The following is a 20,574-nucleotide window of genomic DNA, read 5'->3' on the forward strand; positions in this document are numbered from 1 at the left end:
GCCACATTAGCAGGAGCTGCCTGTGTAATCCAGGATTCACGCTGGGGTAGCAGATTGAGGCAGGCAGACAAGGCACGAATTCAAGGGGGGAAAAGATGAATCGCTCCAAAACTGCTTTCTGAGCAGGACAGAGCCATCCCAGGCACTGTCCCACTGAGGCAGAGCTCTGCTACTCCAGAGTGAAAACTGATGCCCTTCAAATCTAGAGCATAAAACTGCATTTTTATGAGGTTACCCCACTGAAGGGCTCTTGCTAGATTGCCTCTTTGCCTTGGGATTTCTTCTAGAAGGCTGCAAACTGCACAGTCCTGCAGTGTGATCCTGCTGCAAACCATTAGTAAAGGCCTTTAACCTCTGCATTTTCCTCAGCTGTCATCAAAGCTTTCTTTTCTTTTTAAAGTATCTTGCCTTTTTGAAGTCCTGAATTTAATAATTTGTTCAAGCAGTTCTGATAACTTTTCAAAAAGCTTTGGCTCCAGAACCTGTTACCACTGTGTGTGAGTATACATCCATAGATGTTTTATGTATATTTATATATACATTTCTTTATGTATGTGTGTGTGTGACAGATCAGACAACAACAGAGCTGTAGCAAAGGCACTATGCATGAAATTCCTGCTGTTCCTTAGAAAAACCAACATTTATTTGCATCAAAAAAATGATGAGCCCAGCCAGCATCACAGAATGGAAACCTGACTCAGGTATCCACAAGCCATGAGAATGAAAGGCAAATCAAATTTTTCACAATTGTATCAGTCATTGGAATAATCTCCCCAGGTAATGTTATATCTCCCAACACTGGACACTTCTAAGATTCAGCTGGACAGGGTGCACGGCCACCTTGTCCAGCCTCTGCTTTTGGCAAGAAAGGTTGGACCACATGATCCTTGAGGTCCCTTCCAACCTGGTATTGTATCTATGACTGAAATATCAAAACTGTAACTGGCACTGATTTTTGCTGCTAAAAACCTCTGCAGCTGCATAACCTTAGTGTGGTAACAGCAGTGCTGGGTACTGTGCCCAGATAAGATGACATTGAACGTGAGCCACGTAATTCTAGGATCCTCTGGAGTTAACAGCATTGCTTCACTCCCCAGAATGATTTACTGAACTCCACTGAGATACAGTTCCTGTTCTACATCTGCAGAGCATAGACAGCTGCAGGCATCTCACACCAGCACCTTTGCCAAAACATCAGGGAAAGCACCACATTCACAAAGCACCAGCTCACCCTGGGACTGCCCCTGTGACAACTGACACCAAGCACGGCCCCGGGGCTCTGGCACTGCAGACAAACATCCCACACAGCTCCACCACCAAGGATGATGTTCTTACCTTCACACCTGTGTGCTGCAGGATAAAAGGAATGGAAAGAGGAAAACTGTCCAGAGTATTGGGGTTTCTGTGTATCTTCTCTTCCCACCACATCACTGCTGTTCCTATACTTTGCTAAGTATAGAGATATATATACATATATATATATATATACATAAAACGAAATAAACTTTTCTTTGCCTTTTTTTTTTAAATTTTAAGATTTTTTAATTGCCCATAAAAAGAGCATGAAGAGGGCTATGACTGCTCCATTTTGTATTTTCTGTAAAACCGTCAAGAAGAGAGAAAGCAGATAGACTTTACTGCAATGCATAATTCTAAAAAGACATTTTGCCTACGCTTAGCCAGCAATGAAAGTAAGTAGGTCCTGAGATTTTAAAAAACCACAGAAAATAATGGAGCACAGCCCAGTCCTACAGAAGCATGGCTGAATCTGAGCAAACACTATGCAGAATTTACCACAGTGCAATGCAGGTATTTATTAGTTCTGTTGCTAATCATAAATCTTAGAGACAGGAATTGACTGGGCATGTCCTTAAAAGAAAGCACTTGTGGGGTTTTTTTAAAACTCCTGAAGCAAACCTAGATAGCATCTTTAAAAAATACTCTACGATGACAAATCATTCAATTAAAACACTTGTTGGTACATGCTTTGCACGTAATCTGCCACCAAAATGTATTTGCAGAACATAATGAGAAAAGAAGCAAGTTCATTTCTAGTCTGTTCAGGTTTCCCAATCTCATTCATCAGTGACGTTGCCAACCATTACCCATTTTCCTGTAGAGCCGTAAACAACATGACTCACCTCTTTATCTTCTCCTCTTCCTCCCAGAGGGGAAACTGTGTTGAATGCATTGTTTTGGTCATTTCATATACATTTGCTTTGCTGCTGTGTTTTTATGCGTGAGAAGGCAAAGTAACACATCTTGCAGGTGGAACTGGAGGCTGAGTGTTGTATTTAAACTCCTGGGAGTGCTTTCTGCATTCTGGGACTGACCTGTAGGAAAGCCTTGTCTCACACAGAGGAGCATTAGCTGACGTCCCTGTTGGGCCAGAGGCACACAAGCTGTCAGCCTGTGAGCTTTTAGTCTTGGACCCAGGCCACAGATAACAAAAAATACTAAAGCACTCAATATAGCATTTAATGCCAAAACCAGTGTGAAATGGGAGAAAATGTTTGATATGATCCTGTTCTACGCTGCTGTATTTCATAAAATGTGATTTCCTAAGCCAAGTTTTGAGGTGTAAACAGCCCGAGGCCAGGCACAGTCAGAAGGGGACAGTCCTTAAACCATCCATCCCTGATGGCACATGTGAACTGTTGATTGCAATAGAACTGTGTGTCAGTAAGCAAAGCAGGCTCCCGTGCCACAGGTGGAGTTGAGCAATTGTAAGTGTGTGTTTCCAGATCACAGTAGTCCTGTACCATGTTTGTAACTTCATCAAATTCTCTTCTAACCATCCAGAAAAGCTGTGACCACGTTCAGTTCCAGCCCAGTGTCCTTCACCTAACAGCTTGTATCTCATCTCGTGTTACTTACAGGAGCTGGGAGCTGATGCAGTTGCACCTCATCAGACCTCAGCAGGAGCTGCTGGCTCTTCAGCCCCTCTCTTCCCTCAGTTCAGTGAGAGACCTTGCATGCAGGGATTCCACATAACAGAGCCCATGGTAAAAGGGGTGCCCCTTTTACTGCCTTGCCCTTCCTGCCAGCACCACTTTCAGGTGAGAGCATTATCCCATGGGGCACCACAGCCACTGCTGCAGATATCCAAGAAACTGAGAATGAATTTCTCCCCCTCCTTGGTTACTGGCAGGAAAACACTTACTAGTGCTAGTTTAAAAAAAATGCATTGAAAAAGAAATAAAGTTTACAGGTTTTACGATAAAGGTCCTACCAAGTGCAGAAAACTTTTCTGCTGTCTGAGTTAGTAATTTTTGTCTTTGGGTAACATCTTTGGCTTTGCTGAAGATGGGGAAGAGCTGATTGCAGCAGTTGTTGGCTAAAGCTGGTGCACAGAGTGGGTTTCTCAAGCATTGCCCAGACAGTTCAGTGTTTGAATGCAGAGGGAACTGCTCTTTCTGCAGTTGAGGTGTTGACTACATCCATCTGCAGTAGTACTTCCATTTCCTGAATCTTGGGCCATGCTTCAATCTCTGATGTGCAATTCCATGACAATATCCACTATTTTCTGCTAAGTGAATACCCTGAGGTGAGAACTCACGCATTTGTGTTTCCCCTGATTCACTGCATTTGGGACTCCAGACTGAGGAAGCAATTTACTGTCCTGCAGAGCTGCTCCAGGCACCATGCAGAGAAATGGAAAAACCAGCCAAGCATCAACCTTCCAGCCCAGATTGACCCCACAGAGTTTGGATGCCTGCCATGGAGGAGCACCAAAATGAAGGAACTGATGAGCAGAGTGATGGTGGGCAATTCAAAATATAATACATCAAAAAACTTACACAGTGACAATGTACCAGACCTTCCACTCATCTTTTCCTCAAGTGAATCCATACTATTACAGTCCATAAATCCTCACTACATAAGGAAGATGATTATTTCCTATGGCTTGGGAGCCAAGGAGTCAAACATCACAGTGAACTACAAAGCACTCAGCTGAAGCTGGAGATGAGGTCTACAGTGCAACTGGTGCTGGTGTTTGACTAGAGGAGACTAGGAAAGTCTTAGGAAGGCAATGAAAAGCTTAGGAAAATCTTGGGATTTTCATTGCTGCAAAGCATCAGGGAAGCTGGCTGAGTATCACACAGTACATCCTTTGTGTGATGTATCTAAGATCAGGCAAAACCGAGCTGTGGGTGAAATTTCAAAGACAAGAAATGAATCTACACTCAGAAGGATTGTTCAGTTTCTGCAAAGTACAATTTATGCTAATTTTCACATGGCATTGCTTGCTTAAAAGATGCTAAGGCTGCCAAAATATTTGAAAAGGACACAACTGGAAGAAGAGGCGTTATATGCATGAAGTAGAACAAGAAACTTTTTTTATTCTATACAAAGAATGACTGAATTTTTACACTGAAGTCTTGATGTGGAGCTTGTAAATAGCGTAACTGTTTATATCGAATTTTGTCTGAATCGAGACATTTATCTGAACTGAATTTATCTGAGAAAGTCACTTTAAAAATGCATTTTTCATCTATCATTTTAACTTGGAAAGACTTTTATAAAGGGTATCTATTTTTAAGACAATGCAAGTTCTCCTTGTTGAGGAACTGGTGGTTCTGTCTCCTTGCATATTAATTTACAGTTATAAAACAATTTCATTTCCTTTGAGGAGGCAAAAGCAGAGCTATAAACTGTCAATTTTCTCTTCTGCTGGGAACAATCACTTTAGAAAGGATATTCACTGTGAGGTACATAGATATGAATCTTCCTGACAAACATCTCCATTGGAGAAAAAGGGCTCTCAGAAGACCTCCCATCTCCACCCATCAGAATGGGTAATGGGGAAGAAGCTCTTTCAAAAGGGAGGTAGAAGTGTGCCCCAAAACCCCAGAGGCATACAGACATGGAGCCAGCCTGGAGAACAGCAAACACAAGTCAAAGCTGTGGTACCACTGACTTCACCAGTTTTGCAGCAAAGCAGGAATTCCATTGCATTGGAAAGCAGACTCAGCTCATCACTCTATTCTCAAAGCCCCTTACACAGAAAATCTCCCAAAAGGTCAATAAAGAGCAGAAAGATAAAGGGCTGTCCTTTGTGCTGAGGGAGCCTGCTCCAGCCCCGGCTTCCTCCCACAGGGAACATCAGCCTCTTGCAACATGGACATGTCAGCTTGGGAATCCTAAAAACAGCCACTGTAGGAAGGGATGGGCTGTCACAGTAACTCCAGAATCGCTCCAGCCACTGCAGTGTTGCCATTTCTTGAATGACCTTCAAGGACTTGTGCTTTAAATTTGACATAAGCTTCAGATCATGTTCATTCTGACAGAAGACATTTCCTAAGAACCTCCCATTGTCAAAGAAGAAGTGATGCAGTTTTACACTGTCACCACCTTTCCCCCTGCAAGCCTCAGTAAATTAATTCAGCTGCTACAAGCAGCAGACTTGACAGGAAAACCAAACTAAAGAAAAAGTCAAGGTACTTGCATAAGAGAGACCATTGTTTTCACCAGCAGGTTTCTTACAGAAGCAAAAATGTGACAGGTAGGAGCTGGTATAGAGAAGCTTTCTGTGCATGACTAGAAACATCCAGGATGCAGAGCTCCTCCCTGCTGTGAGATTTTCTCACACTGTTCCAACTAAGCAGGTACTGGGAAAAAGCAATGCCTTCCTTTTCAATTCCTAGTAGTATGGATCCAAACAAACATTTAGAATTAACTGAGATTAAACCTGGAAATTTTAAAGTTTTACTGTTTGTTTTTTTCAAATGTTCCCCTTTCACTAAGCAAGCTACAACATAATGTTGCGAACACAAGAGAAAGGCACACGATTGAAAAATGAATTACACAGATGTAAGTATTCAAAAAGCCACTGTTGGAAAAACAATATTTTTCAGGGTTATGGTTGGTTTGAGAGATTTTTTGCCATGTTATTACACTAGATTAATGTTTTATGCATCACCTTTGAAATTTTAAGTTATTTGGTTTTTCACTGACTTGAAAGAGAAGGAAAAATAAATCTAAAGTGTTGGTAATTTTCTGCACCAAATTTTGCAACAAACAGAACATCAAAGAAGAAAAAGTTACGACACTGCTGAGGCTCCACAGTGCATTCCATTTTCTGGGGCAGATTTGGCTTGGTGCAGGGCAGCTTGAATTCTGAAATGTGTCCTTGTTTCCATGGAGTAATTCTTGTAGTTTTGTCTGAAACAAAAGAAGATCCACTCTGATGAATATATATATTTTAAACATTTCTAAGTTATCTTGGTACTACTGTTTTAAGCAAAACAACTGTAGACAGCAAAAAAGCCTTTCTTCGCCAGCTCCTTTGTTGCCTACTCTAAAATACAAGGCATGTGTTCCTGGCCAAACAATGCAGCTCTTTGTTCTTTATTTGTAATTCCACTGTCTGGCAATTACCAGAAAAATATAGCTTAATAAGAAATTGAATCTGATCCACTCAATCAAAATACTGAGTCCATATTAATTATCTGTAACATCCACTTAGTTTACATTCAGAAATTAGAATTTTTCCCCTCCTCAAAGTATAACTGACAGATTTGAATACAAATATTTTCAGCATTAAAAAAAATCATTTTAATAAGGTAGGCTCATTTCAAGAAAGTAAAGAGGAGGAGGAAAAAAAAAAAAAGAGAGAGAAAGAGAAGCTGTCCTGATCCAGAGGAGGGGAACATCCCCATCTCCATCCTATGTTTGCCAACAAATACTGTGTGTTGGAAATGAAGGCAGACAATTTGCTGCTCCAGAGCTTGGAAAGAGAAAGTGGGCACACACCAGATTCCATATCAACTTTTGAGGATCAATTCACCATCCCAGGGAAGACTAGCAGGATTTCCACCACATATATCCACCACACAGTGCCTGGCTCCGCACTGTCATCTGCCTATAGTTTCCAGTAGCTCTGTCCTGCTCTAAAGAGTTACTGGAGCATTCAAAGAATCTGTATTTTCATGGAAAAGCTTATATAAAAAACCAAAAAATTTTCCCCAGGACCACATAGAAAGTGCAGATCCTACTTAGTAGGAATTAGCATGTCAGCTCCTACAGGATGGATACAGAATCCAGATACAAAAGAGGATTAGACCATACTAATTTTCTTGTAGAAGATATTTGTCATCTTTACAGAAACATAACATTAAGTATTAAACTCTGTGTATCTTAACAGCCTTTCAGTTCTGAATTCATAATTCAAACCAAGCATGGCAGCGTGGTATCTGTCTGGGGCAGTGCCAGTCTCTTGGTGAAAACCAGGAATTCCATACCCATCCTACACCAGCTTATAATTTTATGTATGCAACACCTAAGAGGCTGACTGAGAAAAGGAGGTGGCAGGGTTCTGCTGTGTGCTGATCTGAAACCCCTTGAAGTTTTTCCTTTAAATTAAATAGATTTTGTCATGCAGAGCCTGTATTTCTCATGAGTACACTGATATTCTTGTTTGTAGTTTACAGTCATACAAATAGAAATATTTCCATGCATGACCAAGCCAAAACTGTTTATCATCTCGTCCCACTCCTTCTCCCAGAGCTGAGGATCCAAGCCAGCAGCAGTATGTGGATTTAGGTCAGGCAAATCAAGCATCATGCACCAGCCAAGCGCTCGCCTGCACTCCTGCCAACTGCAAACAGAACTCTGCAGCCCCAACCCCACCAACGCTCTGCTCTCCCTCTCGTGGCTGCTGAGACACTCAGTGTTTGTAGCTGAAAGCTCATAAACACAGAGCATTTTAATGCCATAGGTGGAAATGTAAGAGCTGCACTTTTATTTATGACTGACTGAAACAAGGGGTTTTGTAATGAGGGGTTTTTTTTGCATGTCACAACAGTGTTCAAGAGTTCTTTGAGCACAGCAAGTCTGAGTAGCAGCTTTCGTACACTGGGCAACAGCACATTTTTCAGAGTTGCTGTCTGCTGGTGCACCCCTTTAATCCAAACACCTTCTCCTGAGGGGACCTGAGACACACTCAGAGCTGCCAGGGAAATGTGCAATGGCCAAGCAGCAATGACAGAAGTTCCAGCTGTAATCAGCAGCTCCAAATCATTCATTTCTAGAGCTCTCCTTAAGAGACATGTGAACAAAGGAAATGAGGACAGGAGAGGTGTGTTTAGAGGAACATGAAGCCAGTTGAAACACTTTCCACTGCACTTTGCTAATGCAATTTTTGCTGCTCTTAATATCTTCCATGAGTCTACAGAGAACCAGGCTCACAAGCACAGGAGATTAAGAATTGCAATATTTTAATTTTTGTGCTGACAGGCTTTTGCCATAATCTTTGGTAGGCTTGATTTGCTACTCTGACTTGCAGAGTGGCCTGACTTGGACAAAAAACAACATAGAAACTCTAGCTGACCTCTCTGAACCAGGGGCAGGCATCAGTTTTGTAGCTGCTCACGCCTGTGGCAGTGACTCTGCACATCTGGACTCATTCAGGATCCAGGCAGAGGTGAACTACCTTGATGCTGGAATGCTTGAAGAGGAGGAAGAGTTGTTTGGGTTGGATTCCCTCCCTCCCCATCACTGCCAAAACTTGGCTCAGCAGAGAAGTAAAGGTTCAAACAGAGGCAAACCCTGTATTTATTAATTTTATAATAAAGAACACACATGATCAAGCCCAACTTCCCAATAAACCTATTTTGCTAGAAAAATCAATCACACAAAACAGTAAAAGCAGGTGTTTAAGTTGCCTTGATGCAGATGAAACAATACAAAGATACCAAGTGTAACCTGAAGCATTATCTTAAATGTATTTCATCAAGGAAAGAAACAGGCACTGCTGGCCATCAATTTAAGTAATGCTATTTTAGCCATAACGCAGAGCTTTGATTTAATTTAATACATCTTTTATATGAATAAGCAAATCGACTACAAAGATTATTACATTTTGTTACACATGGATTATTTCTTATGGAAACTTTTGACATTTAGATTAAGATATTTAAATTTTTTTGGCTCTTTTTGCAAGTCCCAGACTGAACAAATGTAACACCTACCACTGGAAAGGTCCAAACCAAAACTAAGGCATGCACACTCCCACTGGAAAAATGAAATGAGTTTCCACGATATTAATTAAATGTTTCTGCTTCCTGCTAACCAGTAAAACACCAAACTGACCCATCAGACACCAACACAGGCTTTTCACTTACTTTGCTTTTTCCAGAAGTTTTATTGCTTCTTCTCTTCTATTCTGCTCCAGATACAGTATTGCCAGCTCCAGCAAGGCATTTGGAATTAGATAATGGTCATATTTTATCTTCTTCTCACTGCATTGGAAAAGAAATAGCCTAGAGACCTTGAAATGATATATTGTTTCCCTCATTTAACAGGTCCAAACACAAATAACTAGGAGATTAGCTAAGATCAGAAGGAGCTATCAATCTCTATTACAACACTTGTCATGTTCTCTATCTGAAGCTCTCTTCTGGGTTATTAAATGTGTATTTTGCATAAGCATCCTACACAATATGTATAATCTCAGGATTAGAAAATAATGCCTTTATTATCAGGGAAGTGTTAGAAAAGATGACAACATCATGAGCTCTATCCATGTGAGCTGACAAGAAGAGGTGCCATGCACCACATGATGTGCAGAAGTTCCCATTGTAATCACGCTCCCACCTGCAGAGTGCATTTGGCTTCTTGGGTACCCCTTCTTCATGACCAGGAAGAGGAAGGGGGCAAAAAAAGTAAGTGGTATCTGAAAAACTTTGTGCACCTACAGTCCCCCCAAAAGGGGAAAATACCTCAATAAAAATTGCATATTTGAAATTCTTCAACACATGGCTAACAACACTGGAAATTAAAATTGAAATACCTTGAAGTAAACACTAAAGATACTGCAGTCCTCTCCCTTCTATTCATATCATGGCTACATCTCCTCTTACTTGAAACTCAAGAGCTCTCCTACATGCCAGGTATGAAAGCTTACTTTAAATAGATGTAATTAAAATGGTCTTCTGCTTCTGAGATCTTGCCCAAATGCTTGAGGCATAATCCCTTTAACAGCTTTATCACACACCGGTCATCTGCCAGTAGTTCTGTAGCTGCAGGAGGAAGTAAATGGCACATTTTAGAAAACTCTAGAACAGAAGAGACTTTCCTACCTGTAGGGAAACTTTCAAAGGTAAGTGTGAGCACAGTCCATCTACTGAAACACAGAAAAGAACTAGTTGGTGAATTTAATGCAGAGACAAACACACATCAAGCTTTTCAAAAATTGATCAAACGTTGTGCAAAAATTGTTAGGATGTTCTTTCCCTCCCTACTCCCACTGAAAGGCTATTCCACAGTCTTACTGCTCTGACACCTAAAAACTAATTTAAGGTGTCCATTTTGTAAATACTGAAGTCCAATTTACAGTCTCTCCACCCTTTGCCTTTATTGCCCTGTACAACTCTTCTTCTTCCTGACTTGTAGTCTCATAGTTCATTCATGGGCAAGAATTTTGTCAATTCTCTACCTTCATTTGGGTAAATAAAAATATGTGAAACTTTGCTACCTGTACCTCACATCTTACCATTTCTTCTTTGGAGTTTATACTTCTGAGTGCCCAGAGTCTTACCAGCCTCACCTAGTTCTAAGTCCTTATTATCAACACCCTTTCTTCATCAGAAAATTTTGCATAATACATTTCAAAGAAAACCACTGGGTTTTTCACAGCCAATCCACATAGGCAGCTTACTCTTAAAAGTTTACAAGCAAAAATCTTCAGCTTAGTTGCTCATTTCCAATTCATTAAATATGCCTGAAAACAGCAAGTCAATATTTGGAACAGGCAACACTTTAAATTGCTGGCATGTTTAAAATACATCCCAGTTTTCAATTTCATGTCCTCATAGTGTTCTAGAAACACGAATCGGCAACAAATCCCTGCAAAATGCAGCCTTACCCACAGTTTGCCAACTGAGGAAAAAAAAGGGAACAGGGAAATACTTCACTTATTTAAGATGATGAAACAAAATGGGTGACAAAGAAGGTGAAATGGTCAAAGGCCTTTTTCTAAGACGTCACCTTCACTGAAAATATTTTCCCATTCTCTTTTTCAATTAATTAGAAATAGATAGTTTTAGCCAGTCTTTCAGGCAACCCTTTCAAATCTTGTGTAACTCACTGCACAGAAGTCCAAGGCCCTAGAAAAGACTGCAATGCAGTGTTTTAGCCTATATTCCTTTGTCAACAGGGGCTTGATCCTTTTGCAGGAAGGTTGTATATAAAAGTAATGAGATCAAATATTGGTCAAGGAAAAACTTTGTGAGAAAAGCTGTGCACACTGCTTGAACTCCCACAGGAGCTGGGAAAGACTGACAAGAAATAAACACCAATTCAATTTTCTCATGGATAGTGAATTAAGAGACTGAGAGAAAATGTGGTAGCAGAGCCTGTTTCAGTTAAATCCTATACTGTGCTCATTGACAGGAAGGCCATCCCTTGTGTCCTGGATTTCTGCAGCACACTGGTGACACCAGTCAGCCCAAAGGTCATGTCATAAACTGACAGCACTTTTAAAACAAAAAAACAACTCCTCTCCTATTTATCCTTCAAAATTGAAATATCTGAGGTTAACAAAGCTTCAGGATCCAAGTAATTAAGCCAATGCATATACTGATTTTGATCTAGCAACATAAACAGTCCTTTAACACATCATAAACCATTCCTAACATACATTTGTGGATAGAAAATCACTTGCTATTATTTTAAGTTATTGCTATATTAAAAATAAAAAATATTCCTATCTGCATAAACCATTTATGGTTTCCTTATCTATGTTCCGCCTGTGATCCAATTAACTTTACTAATGATTGTCTCTCTATTCACAGATAATATCTTTAGCTATTGCCCTGTAAAATAAATGCTTAAACCCTACCACTGGTTACCTGAACTTCTTGCCAATGCTTCTTCTGCTTCATTTAAAGTTTCTAACATGCCTTCTGTTAAGTTGGGACATTTTCCAATTACAGCGTAGCCATTCCAGATATACATCATTTCCTGGGGTCAGGGAGAAATGACAGCATCATTAATTACAGCACTGGATAAATGTAGTTGTCAAATACTTCAGTTTATCTCTGCATGATGAAAAAGTTACAGCTTCCTTAAATAAAGTCAGTTTGTCAAAACGTATTTTCATTGCAACTGAAAACTTGTTACACTGGTTTTCAGAACAAATTAGCCCTGGAAGACACCTCAAGAGCCACTTACTGCACACAATGCAAAGGACATTGCTTGAACAGAATGCAAACACAATCTCACTTATAGAAGAAGGCAAGCACCAACAAAACAGACTTAAAACATTGATGGCACATGGATAATTTCCCATTCATTAAGGTCTCCCCTCATTTTTCAGCTCTATCCCAGTCAAGGCAGTAACACTCATATAAATGTGAGGTACTGCTTCCACAGAAAAAGTATGAAATCTCAGGACAGCAAAACAAACCCTCTAAACTTTAAGCCAAGCTTCAAACAAACTGACAGAATTTTAAATCTGAACTGTAAACCTCTTACATTCCTCAGGTTTGTTTGACGTTCCCAAAGAAAGTAACTTCTTTATTATTCAACTGTCCTTAGAGTAAATTTTATTAAAACTATTGGCTGAATTCCTATTTGCTCTCAGGGTTCTTAGAGTATATCACCAAATGCCCATTGCTACTGCCAATCACAAAGTGAAAGATGAAAATATTACAACTGGCCTCCATGACATGTTATTTAATCATAAAATCACAGAATATCCTGAGTTGGAAGGGACCCACCAGGATCATTGAGTCCAGCTCCTGGTCTTGCCCAAGAGCACCCCAAGAATCCCACCCTGTGCCTGAGTGTTGTCTAAACACTTCTTGAGCTCTGTCAGGCTGGTGCTGTGACCATTCCCTGGGGAGCCTGTTCAGTGCCCAACCACCCTCTGGGTGAAGAACCTTTACCTAATACCAAACCTAAACCTTCCCTGACACAGCTTCATGTCATTCCCTCAGGTCCTGTCACTGATCACCAGACAGAAGAGATCAGTGTCTGATGTATTTATTCTATTTATTTAGTTGACCTTGTCTGCGTGTGATAATTTAAAGCATTTGGATAAAATTTTTATCTAGAATAACTGAATTGTGGAACTAGGGCACAAAAAGTTGTCAGGCTAGAATAGCTGAAACAGCATGTTAACCCCAGTCACTGTTGCTTTCACCATCTGGTCTCTATTGATTGGAAAACCTGTGCTGAGCTTACTGTACCTAGTGCAGATTCATTAACATGGTTTTCAAAGAGAAGTGTTCAAACCACATTTATTCAAGGCTAAATCTCTGAGCTATGACTTGCTTGAGGACTCACTCCTTCCAGCAAGTCTCCTGATAATGAAAAATCCTGGAGATGAGATTCTGCCCCCAATTCCACATCCATAAAGTGCTTTTATCTGTTCAGCTGCGGCATCTGCTGCCTTGGAAACGCAACTGCACAGCAGCCAAGGACGCGGTGCCCGGCAGGAGAGCTCCTGGTACAGAAACCTGCTCTGTCAAAATCCCACTAGGATAGCCCAGCCAAACCCCAGGTGTGAACACTCCTTCCTCTCTGAAACCTGAAAGGAACATCAAAGTAACCTAATTATTTTTCTCACTTCACTCTTATTAGTGGAACGTGGCCCCTGGTGAATACCCACGCTCTGCTGTAACAACTATTTCTTCAAGAGGCAGAGCGTCACATACCCTTGGTGGGCTGGGGAGTGGTCTCCAAGGGGCTCTCCTTGTTCTGGCATTTTCTTAAAGAGTATTTACTAATTATCCATCTCTTTCTTAAAAGCACAACAGCTCAAAGTGCTGCAAGTGTTAACACCACCGCACTTGGCAAATCCCTGGACTCAAAACCCTTTTATGTTCTCTTTTACATGTTCTTTGTGGACAGATTTTTGTAACTGCACCATGAATGGGTGTCTCATGCAGCTGGCCACAGGGAACAGGCCAGCATTACAGGGGAAAAAAAACTAAACAAAAAACCCCAACAGTCGCAATGGTTTCCTGGAGTGGCCAAAGGAGTCGGTTGTTTCATCCCAGCACCCATGAGCTGCTCTGGAGAGCACCAAACTGCAATCAATCAGGTGCACATTAAACAGCTCCTTACATGCAGTCCCCAATCCTTCCATTGTTTCCTTGACACCACTCCTCCTTGTACCTTAAAGTCCTCTGTTAGCAAATGACACGACAGAAGAGACCCAGGGCAAAGTTCCTCCAAAGGGAACCAAAAGAAAGCTGTTGGGAGCACGCTACTCTATAGCTGGAATAATGAGTTACACATGCAACACATTTACGTGTCACAAACAACTGGCTGAGTTCCCTGTGGCTGGTGCATGCCCCAGTTTTACAGCATTCCTCACATTCATTTGGCTTTGCTTTGGGAACATTCCAGTCTCCTGCAGAGGTTTTACCTTAGAAACAAGGAAAGATGTTTTATTCCAATTATCTCGGGTTTATTTCTCTAAATTACAAAAATGTTGAAAAGGGAGTGTATGTGGATATTTCTGACTTACCAAAGGTGGGACAGGCAAAGGAACAGGGTTTGAAGAAAGATACCGTCGTGCTTTCCGAATTGCAAATTTCTCTGTGGGCAGAGATTTCCCTGCAATTTTCAGTTTCAGACTGGGAACAATCCTGAAAGTTTAAAGGAAAATGTAAGGAATTTTACCCCTGTGAACCTCTGGGATGAAGACATTCAAACTTAAAAAAAAAAAAAAAATCAAAACAAGGAGAACTTAAAAAAGCTGTTACCCACTGGGCTATTGCTACCTCGGGGAAGCTGAGCCATACATACTCACAAAAGCTGTCTTTATGCAGGGCACGTTTATCTCTAGGCTTCCTCTTTAATCAAGCAGGAGGAGAGGGACTCTTCCCCACTGAAAGATTAAATTAGATGATGCACCTGACTTATAAAGGGCTCATCTCTCTTCACAGACTAAGAAAGAGGCAAACTAGCTTTTGTCTTCCCGTTCTCCCAAAGACTAAAACTATTCACTTCATAATGGATTCCAAATTCAGTGAAATCTGTTTATAATGATTACAAAAGACAGAGAAAACTTGAAAAGCATCATGTAATCACATTAAAAAAAAATTAATTTCATATAAAAATTGTAAACCCTAAAGTAACCAAATTTTCTTTGTTCCAGCAGGCTGAAACATTACATTACACAGTGAGGTTATCTCACTTTTTTATAATTTATAATTTATAATTATAAATTATAATGCATAGATTCACTTGCACATTTAATTATTTCTTACTTCTCTGAGACTCAGAACCCAAGAATCAAATTGTGCTGATGTTCCCACTAAGGAAGAACACATCTTGCAGCTCAATCCATTGAAGGCTTTCACATCTTACATTCCATTTTGATTAAAGGAAGCAACTGAAAAAGAATGTATTACGTGGAACAGCAGCAGCCACTGTATGGCCAGGAGAAACCTGCTGTCTGAACTCAGGGTCCACTTTAGCCTAAAGGATGTTTAACTCTGCAATTTCCTACCAATCCAACCCTAGTTGCACAAATCTTCAAATCTGCATGATGAATAACTTTGCCTCTCTTCCCCCAGCACTGTGACATGAAAAGATAGTAACCTGTTGTAACTGCAAGTTTGCAAATTTTACCTAAATAATTCAGCTTCACTGTCTCCAAAAGGACTGCAGTCATCTGGTCCAAACATACTGAGATAAGCAGCTTTCATGTAAATGTAAGTAGCCTGTAAATGCAATGAAGAATATCTATACAGAAAAATGAGTTTACAGCATCACCTTTATTCATATAAAGCACAAAACAGCAACATAAAGGGAAGAAGTTCCTGTCTTTGTTCACAGTCTTACAAAATTTTAAGAGAGAAGTATTTTACAGAGTACAGAATATTGTTTTTAAATCATATATGTCTTTGTTTAGTATGTATCAGCTTATCACTTGTGTCCAAATTCCAAGAACAAATATCATGCTTGCTTAAAGTAAGTTTTTAATACTCTTAGGAACACATGCTAGAAAACCTAAGATAAGGTCATGCTCAGAGAAAAAAACTAATATTATACAGTCTCTGTGTCCCATCACGACTTGGCGACATATCCCAAATAGTAGGTTCTAGAAAACAGTCACTCCCTGGAGTTCAGGAGAGCAGACTTTGCCCTCCTCAGGGATCTGTATGGTAGAGTACCATGAGATAAAGCCCTGGAGGGAAGAGGGGCCCATGAAATCTCGTTAATATTCAAGGATCCCCTCCTCTAAGCCCAGGAGCAATGCGTCCCAAAAAAAGAGGAAGTCAGCCAAAGACTCCTGGAGGCCCATGTGGGTGACAAAGGAGATCCTGGACAAACTCAAGACACAAAAAGGTAACCTACAGAGGGTGAAGGGAAGGGCAGGTAGCCTGAGAGGAATACAGAGAAATTGTCTGAGCAGCCAGGGATCAGGTTAGGAAAGCTAAAGCACTGATGTCTGGCCAGGGATGGCAAGAGCAATAAGAAAAGACTCTATTGGTATGTTGGTGATAAAAGCAAGACGAGAGAAATGTGGGCCCTCTCTGGAAGAAAACAGGAGACTGGGTTACCCAGGATCTGGAGAAGGCTGAAGCACCCCAACTTTTTTCCTCAGCCTTCACCACCAAGAGCCCCAGCCTCCCTGCCCAAGTCACAGAAGGCGAAGGTAGAGAATGTGCGATGAACTGCCCAGTGCAGAAGTCTGGGTTCAAGACCATCTAATGAACCTGAAGGTGCACAAGTTCATGGACCCCGAGGGAAATGGTGAATAAAGTTGCTAAGCCACTGCCCATCATATCTGAGAAGTCAAGTCAGACCAGGGAAATTCCCACTGACTGGAATAGGGGAAACATAACCCCCATTTTTAAAAAGGCAGAAAGGGAAGACAAAGGGAGGAAAGCTACCAGGGTTCTGGACTGGAAGAACTTCTCCCTTCCAGATGCACAGGGATGAGCACCACTTCTAATTATATTTATTACCCTGGAGGCACTACCGTGGCTAACCTTACTCACCACCAGAAGAGCCTTTATCCATAGCATAATTAAAGAAATGGCAACTTGCACCATTAATTGCAACATTTGATGACACAACCAGTCAACACACAGCATCTTTAACAAGTTGCTCTTCATCTACCGGTTGGGCCCAAAAGATTTCTGCTTGCCCACCAAGATTCAGATTTGAATGCTTGCAATTCACATTGTTCTGTAGCAGCCACAGCAGGCCAGGTTTATACTACTTTACAGGCTGTACCTTCGAAGCTACAGGAAGTCAACTCAATTAGATTGAAAGTTAATAGATACTATAGGGCCTCCTGGCCTCCTGTTCTGCTGAACTTACCTTTGACCAAGTGTTTTCTTTGCTCAGCAGGTCTGCGTAGAAAAAAGCCATCTTCCACTGGCGCTTGTAGGTGAAGCACCACATCAGCTCCCAGTAGCACATGTGATGGAATTGCTTCCAGTACTGCTGAGCTTCGCAGCATTCCTCGTACCTGTTGACTGCCTGCACACAGAGATTTCCAAACACTGCCTTAGTCACGTGTAAATGCACAGAGAGCAGTGCTGTAACACACGTTGGGGCTCCAGGATCTGCCTGCATGGCCCCTGTAACTTCCAAATTATTGACAGCCCAGTGTTTCCCAAAATCACATCTGTTGGCTTTGCACAAGAGGCTCTTGGCTACACAGTCATCCTGGTGTTAGCAAGTTTACCCTGCCACAGAGCTCCCCACTCCTGAAAGTTTTGTTCGAAGCATAATCAAAATGAATGCTTTTGTCTAGGGAAATTAAGAAACTGAAGGCAGAGGACAGATGCTCAGCTGACATTTATTGCTGTGCTTCCACAGATTTCAAGGGAGATACTGCCCTGCACACCAGATGATACTCTGTCTCAGAGTATTTTGGACATGTATTCTTAATAATTTTTCAAGTCTTTTATGGCTCTCTACTCACACTGAAGGCAAAGGATTATCAGTGGGTCTCATTAAAGACACAGCTTGCTTCAGGATAGGAAAAACAATGAGAAAACTGCGTCATTAATACTGCTGGGCTAGATTATCACCAGAAATTGAGAGGGGTAGGAAAATGAGCTGGAGAAACAAGTTAGTCAAAATAGTTTACAAAATTCCTATCTGTAATTCAATGAACTACAAATTACATATAGGCCAAATCCAGTGGAAGCATTAGCCAAAAAGGAAATATCATTCCTGGGGGAATTTTTCCAAAGCCTTTGAAATTTACTTTCTCAAGAGCAAAATGATTACTTACCGCATCAATATTACCCTTTAGTGTTTCTATCCTGCCTGCAAAAAACAGGAATATGGCTCCCTGTAATAAATAATAATAAAAATACAAGTATTCTATAACAGTTTTCAATCTGACCACACAGTCTAGATCTTTGTTTTTTGACAAAAAAACATTAAAGGAACACACCAAATAAGAACCATTTTACCTTTGGATAGCGTGCCAAGTAAGGCTTAAGTAGTCTTTCTGCCTCCTCAACATTTCCTTTTCCTGTCCCTAGAATGTGTAAAAATGCAAATGATAAAAATAGTTAGAAAACAAAGGAAAAAAAAAAAGAACAGGAATGCAAGGTACTAATTATCCATCCTCAATTGGCCAATATGTTGGCTCCTCTCTCCACTAAGTAAGGCATAAATACAGGTTGGTGCTGCACTAAGGCAGCAGCAGGAAGCCCTGACAACATTGTGCTTCCTGACTTGAAAACTCAGGCACAAACACATTTTGTAGAATGATTTAGCAGGAGATAACACAGAAGCAAATGTTAGAGGGAAGCTGTTACCTCCCCAAAAAAGTCCAACGTCAACAAAGCATTTATCACTTACAGCCATTATTTTAACCTCCCCAATAATGCGCTTGGCTAAAGCAGATTTAGTTCTCACAACCTTCTTGGCCACCCCCATTATCTGCCTTCTTATGTGTTAAACAAACCTCCATTTTGAATATTAAAACACACTCTTCTGTTATGATAACTACTGTAAAACACCCCACAAACAAGTTACATTTAATCTGGTTACAAACAAACAATTCACCAATAAATAGGTGATGGAATCATCTTTTTCCCCTTTGTGTCCCACAAGAACTAGCCAAATCCAAGAGTTATTATAAACAATCTTACCTAACACAAAGGTCATGAAAGTATGATAGCAAAGCAACAGCATGGTACACAGCACCGACCTAAAGCTGTATGATGATGCTCCTTCTTGAAGCTGCAGCAGACCATGTTCCTGTGCAAACAGAGGTAGGGGTTCAAGGTGTTGGAAAAGAACCAGGGCTGTGTTTTGCTGGCTTAACTTCTGCAGTGTCAGCTACAGATTGCTCACCAAATTCCCCAAAAGGCACTGACTGCTTACAGAGCAATCAAAGATACAAAAGCATATATTAATTTCTCTAATAGTTTTTCATGGAGTTACTGCTCAGCCTGGAAAACACCTGGTGACAGAGCAGCAAATTGGGATGTATTACATGGTTAACATAAAAAAATGAGAAACAACTTATCACCATGATCTAAGTGCTGCTAAACAGCATTCCAGAAACAAAACACAGGGTTTTGAAAATCAAGACAAAACCCACACATCACCATTGTACAATGTATTCTTGTTTGCTGTGGTTCACTGCATAGAAGAGTTAAAGGTATCAAGAAAATAAGATTTTCAACGAGCAGAGCAAAAGATGACAGGGCAAAGAAACATTTTAAAGTATGCGAAGAACAAAAGGAGCTTTCAATGATGTTGGCCCACTACCACCAGTGGAAAAACATGATGAAAAGAAGAGTATTCCTGTTCCCTTTGGGAAGAACTACAGCAATCAAGTATAACACTGTGTTCATATTCAATGACAGCATGATGGATAACCAACTTTAAGGATTCAAGTTCCTGAGGCAAGAGCATTTATCAGCCCACTCTAGGATTAGTTCCACGATATCAACAGCAAGAATATAAATATGCAAATGTATCAAACAAGAGATCTGCCTACTTGTAAATATGCACAGTAAGACATTCACTGTGTGCTGGGACAAAATCTGTTTAAAAGTTACTCCACCACTGCACTGGAAAGTCACTGGAACATGATGTATGTGACTACAAGGACACCCTTTCAAACCAGCTACATTATAAATAAGAACTCTGAGGGATGTCTATCAGAGGCACCAGGAAAGGTATCAGGGAGAGCCCTCAGAGCATGATCCCAACACTGATTTACATATTTTGTGTGTCCTTGTTGACTGAGGGGTGTTACACCACCACACCTTTATTGCTTAGTGTGTAAACACTGAAGCCTGTAATCATATTCTCATTTCCCCCAGACATCTATTTTTCACCTAACCAGTGCAGTTAATTGTTTTCACATAAATACAGGGGGCGGTTGTGATTTTGCTTCTCTTTGGTTTTATTTTTAAAACTCAATGTATTACATTAATTACTGCTACAAGGAAAAATATTACTCATATTTGCAGACCAATTGTTATAACATCTAGCTGGGAAAAAATAATGAAAATACTGACTTGCATGTCACTACAGAAGAAATTAAAAGATAGTAAAATCATTACTGAAACTCAGTGACTTAATGGAAATCAAATACTTCGCAAAATAAAACCAGCTTCATTTTCT

The 20,574-nt window shown here is 40.6% G+C and overlaps 1 protein-coding gene across 4 annotated transcripts in view; it reads right to left on the reverse strand.

Moving 5' to 3' along the window:
* Positions 1–1,541: 1,541 nt before the first annotated feature.
* TTC39A (tetratricopeptide repeat domain 39A) overlaps positions 1,542–20,574 on the reverse strand; it is a 47,274-nt gene continuing 28,241 nt past the window's right edge. For 2 of the 4 annotated variants that reach the window (XM_069023387.1, XM_069023386.1), the window contains exons 9-18: positions 19,086–19,194; positions 18,399–18,466; positions 18,215–18,274; positions 17,290–17,451; positions 15,589–15,680; positions 14,480–14,600; positions 11,853–11,964; positions 9,908–10,022; positions 9,126–9,242; positions 1,542–6,165 (exon numbers count right to left, since the gene is read on the reverse strand). In XM_069023387.1, the coding sequence (XP_068879488.1) occupies positions 6,045–6,165; positions 9,126–9,242; positions 9,908–10,022; positions 11,853–11,964; positions 14,480–14,600; positions 15,589–15,680; positions 17,290–17,451; positions 18,215–18,274; positions 18,399–18,466; positions 19,086–19,194 (1,077 nt within the window). In that variant the 3' untranslated portion in view covers positions 1,542–6,044. Of the gene's footprint in view, positions 6,166–9,125; positions 9,243–9,907; positions 10,023–11,852; positions 11,965–14,479; positions 14,601–14,764; positions 14,843–15,588; positions 15,681–17,289; positions 17,452–18,214; positions 18,275–18,398; positions 18,467–19,085; positions 19,195–20,574 lie in introns of those variants that run through there. The other 2 variants (XM_069023388.1, XM_069023389.1) reach the window with 2 other exon arrangements.

The sequence above is a fragment of the Aphelocoma coerulescens genome, chromosome 8, assembly GCF_041296385.1.
Source record: "Aphelocoma coerulescens isolate FSJ_1873_10779 chromosome 8, UR_Acoe_1.0, whole genome shotgun sequence".
NCBI lineage: Eukaryota > Metazoa > Chordata > Aves > Passeriformes > Corvidae > Aphelocoma > Aphelocoma coerulescens.